General features: G+C 38.8%; 1 protein-coding gene across 1 annotated transcript; it reads right to left on the bottom strand.

Moving 5' to 3' along the window:
- Positions 1-962, bottom strand: FLO10 (Flo10p; the record flags this gene model as incomplete). The annotated part of the gene is made up of 1 exon (XM_018366539.1): positions 1-962. A coding segment is annotated over one exon (962 nt), but the record flags the coding sequence as incomplete, so codon positions are not given.
- Between the last annotated feature and the right edge of the window lie 2,104 nt (positions 963-3,066).

The raw sequence follows: 3,066 nt of genomic DNA, 5'->3' as shown, positions 1-3,066 counted from the left end.
GCGACACTGCTGGAGTATTCAGTAGAGGAAGTCATATCACAAGTGGTACACTCGGTAGATGTAGCGGCACTGCTGGAGTATTCAGTAGAAGATGTGCTGGACGTTGAATGACTTGCAGGATTTGGAACTGTACAATTAGCTTCGGTTAGATCGTCATCAAAGGAATAGACGTAACCGTTGAAGTCATCACTAACAGTACTGCCATCTGGCAATGTCACACTAATTGGAAGTGTACCCCAGGAAACAGCATTAGAGAAAACAACTTTCATTGGATAGTAGTAACCAGCGTACATGTACACTGATCCCTCTATGTTGGTAGGGGCATCTGCATTCCATGGTTTAATACCGTTGATTGTAAAATCAGTTGACGTAACAGGGGGCTGTTCTTGTTTACAACAATCAAATGCGACATTACCACCAATAGATAAGATTGCCGAATCATCTACTGTACCAAAACCAAACGTGTAAGAACCTGTTTTAGGTGCTAAAAAGTAACCTGTCATTTCCACAGTTACGTTTGTTGGGGTGGTGTAAAAACCAAACAGATCTGAACTCCAGTAGGCAGCACCCTGGTCACAATCGACATCATCACGTTTCTTGGCAAGAGCTGCGGTATCGGAACAAGGCTTATTTCTACGTTTCATTAGTACGACCTCGGAAGAGTTGTCGTCAGAAGATTCGTCGTCACAATCGCAAGTTTCAGATGAACATGGAATATTATAGTCAATCGAGATTTTTGTCTGGCCACTAACAGAGCCTAACTTTTCCTTATCTGCGTATCCATGAGCCATATATTCTGGGTTAGAGTATGTGGATGAATCCTTTAACGTATACTGGTAAAAATTAATATTCATCCCGCTTTTTTTTTCACCTGATGGCAAACATGCCTCAGTACTTCCTGAAGTTACATTAACTAGAGCCAGGAAGGCGAGTACCGTCGAAAATATGTAATGACGAGACATAGGCTTTTCTTGGTTGATTAGTCAATACTGGTAATCAATTTCAAGCAGAACCCTCGAGAAAAAGTTATTATGAAAAAACAAAAGTAAGGACTGCTCTTTTTATATGTTAAGTATTCCGGGATATAGCATGCTTTGAGCAAATATGTGCGAAGCTGGCCAGTATTTGCTGCTGCAATATGTCTGAAATAATTAAGGCATTGGTCATTCCTCACAGGAAATCAACGATTATATTTCTCCACAACTAATATTGGCAAAAGCAACTTCAAGCGGTGGTCCTGTTTCACCATGAATTTAACGTTAATCTTTTTCATCTTGTAGTGGGAACAGATGCAAAATACACTCAAAAAAAAAATACAAACGTGCTACTACGCTTGACGTATGGTTACTTCCAGACGCGCTTCGGAGTACACATGAAGAGTTGCACAACAATCCTGCAGCAAAAACATTCTTTCTGTCTATCATGCTTCTAAATCGGACAAAAGCATAATTCCTTAAAAGGCCATACAGAAAAAGAGAAGAATAGATTTTTGAGCCAACTTTTGAAACTGATAAAATGCTTGTACGGTGAAAGTGCGATAAAGAGTAGTACCATTTCTACTGCACAATTACTTTCAAACGCGTTTCGGAGTAAACGTGACAGGTTGCACAACAATCCTGCAGCATAAACATTCTTTCTGTCTATCATGATCTTCTCAATCGGGCCACAATTCCTGAGAAATCCATGAAGAAAAAGGGAAAATTAGCTTTAGTGCGTCAGATTTGAAACCGCTGCCATTGGCAGATATTAATAATAGTGTTTTCCTACCGGCGTGACTGTGGAAAAACAAGCTGAAATGCAGCCCTATAATAATTTCGTGAAAAACATTCTGGAAGCTTAAAGCTGTGCCTGTTTTGTGAAAACGAAGAAATTTTTTTAAACTTTAACGCAAAATAAGGTTTTTCATAAATAAGGTTTTTCGGCAATAAGCGATATACGTAAAAAAGGATTCTGTCAGAAACAGCTGTAGAAAAGTGAGGCTCTGCAGTTGACTGGAAATCGGGTTGGGGGTCCATTCCAAAAGATGAAGCCCAGGGCTGGCTAGAATTACACTTCATTTCTTTGAAGAGAAAAGTGCAGTTGAATGGAACGCTTAATTCCATGATACGCCTTGAATTCCCGATCATAAGCGATATGGAGCGGTTTCTTTTTGGGCATTCTATTTCGGCGGTATTTTTGAAGTTGAAAAAAACCGTTAGTCATGGTGACCACTTTTAGTGGCAATATTGCTGCGCTTCAAAAAGTATTGATAAACAAACACCCTTGCAACATAGGATAGGTATTTTTTTTCACATGAATGAAAAATGGTTGTTTCGATATGCTTCATTAACTTCATGCTAGGTAATTAACAAACCGTTGGGTACAAGTGTGCCTAAACTTTCGACTTAACACAGCGGACAATAAAGATGATTTTTTCCCCACTAACTCAACATTCTATATTCGAAGGTCGCTAGCGGGGGAAGAATGCGGGAGTCGCTAGTTTTTGAAGGATTATCTGTGAATCCCTCAGGTTCCCACGAATCAATGCATTTAGCGGGACTATCCGAAAAATGTTCGTAGAATCTTGGAAATCCCAATATCTTAAAGGGATCTAGCGCGAATCTATTTATCAGAACATCACATGTCAAATGTTCAGTATTATTGGAAGAGCTCTATCCATAGTAAGAGGGCATGGCTACCGTGTTCTTTATTCAAAATACTAGGATACAAGAATAGATAGGCCTTAAAATCACTCTTCTATCATTTCAATGACAAATTTATTGATTTGCTTGTTAAATTGTCACATTCAGTGGGCTGGAAATGTAAAAAAAATTCCACAAGGTGGGTCTCAAAATGTACCAATCGTGCAAATGAGGTAAATAATGGGTGGTACGTAAAGTTTATGGAGCCTACTAGAAGTCCCTGGCAATCCTTGTTTCAACTAAGTTAAGGATAAGCAAACTGTACATTGCTCATAAATGATTTCGTACTTCTGTTTGTGTTCGATTTTGACTTTTATTGCCAATCTATGAGGTAGTTATTGTTTTCCACTATCTGTACAAAAATCTATTACAAGATGAATTTTTT

The sequence above is a fragment of the Saccharomyces eubayanus genome, chromosome XI (assembly GCF_001298625.1).
Source record: "Saccharomyces eubayanus strain FM1318 chromosome XI, whole genome shotgun sequence".
In the NCBI taxonomy this organism is placed as follows: Eukaryota; Fungi; Ascomycota; class Saccharomycetes; order Saccharomycetales; family Saccharomycetaceae; genus Saccharomyces; species Saccharomyces eubayanus.
Note: the sequence above shows the minus strand (reverse complement) of the source record. Positions and strands in the feature narration are given on the sequence as shown.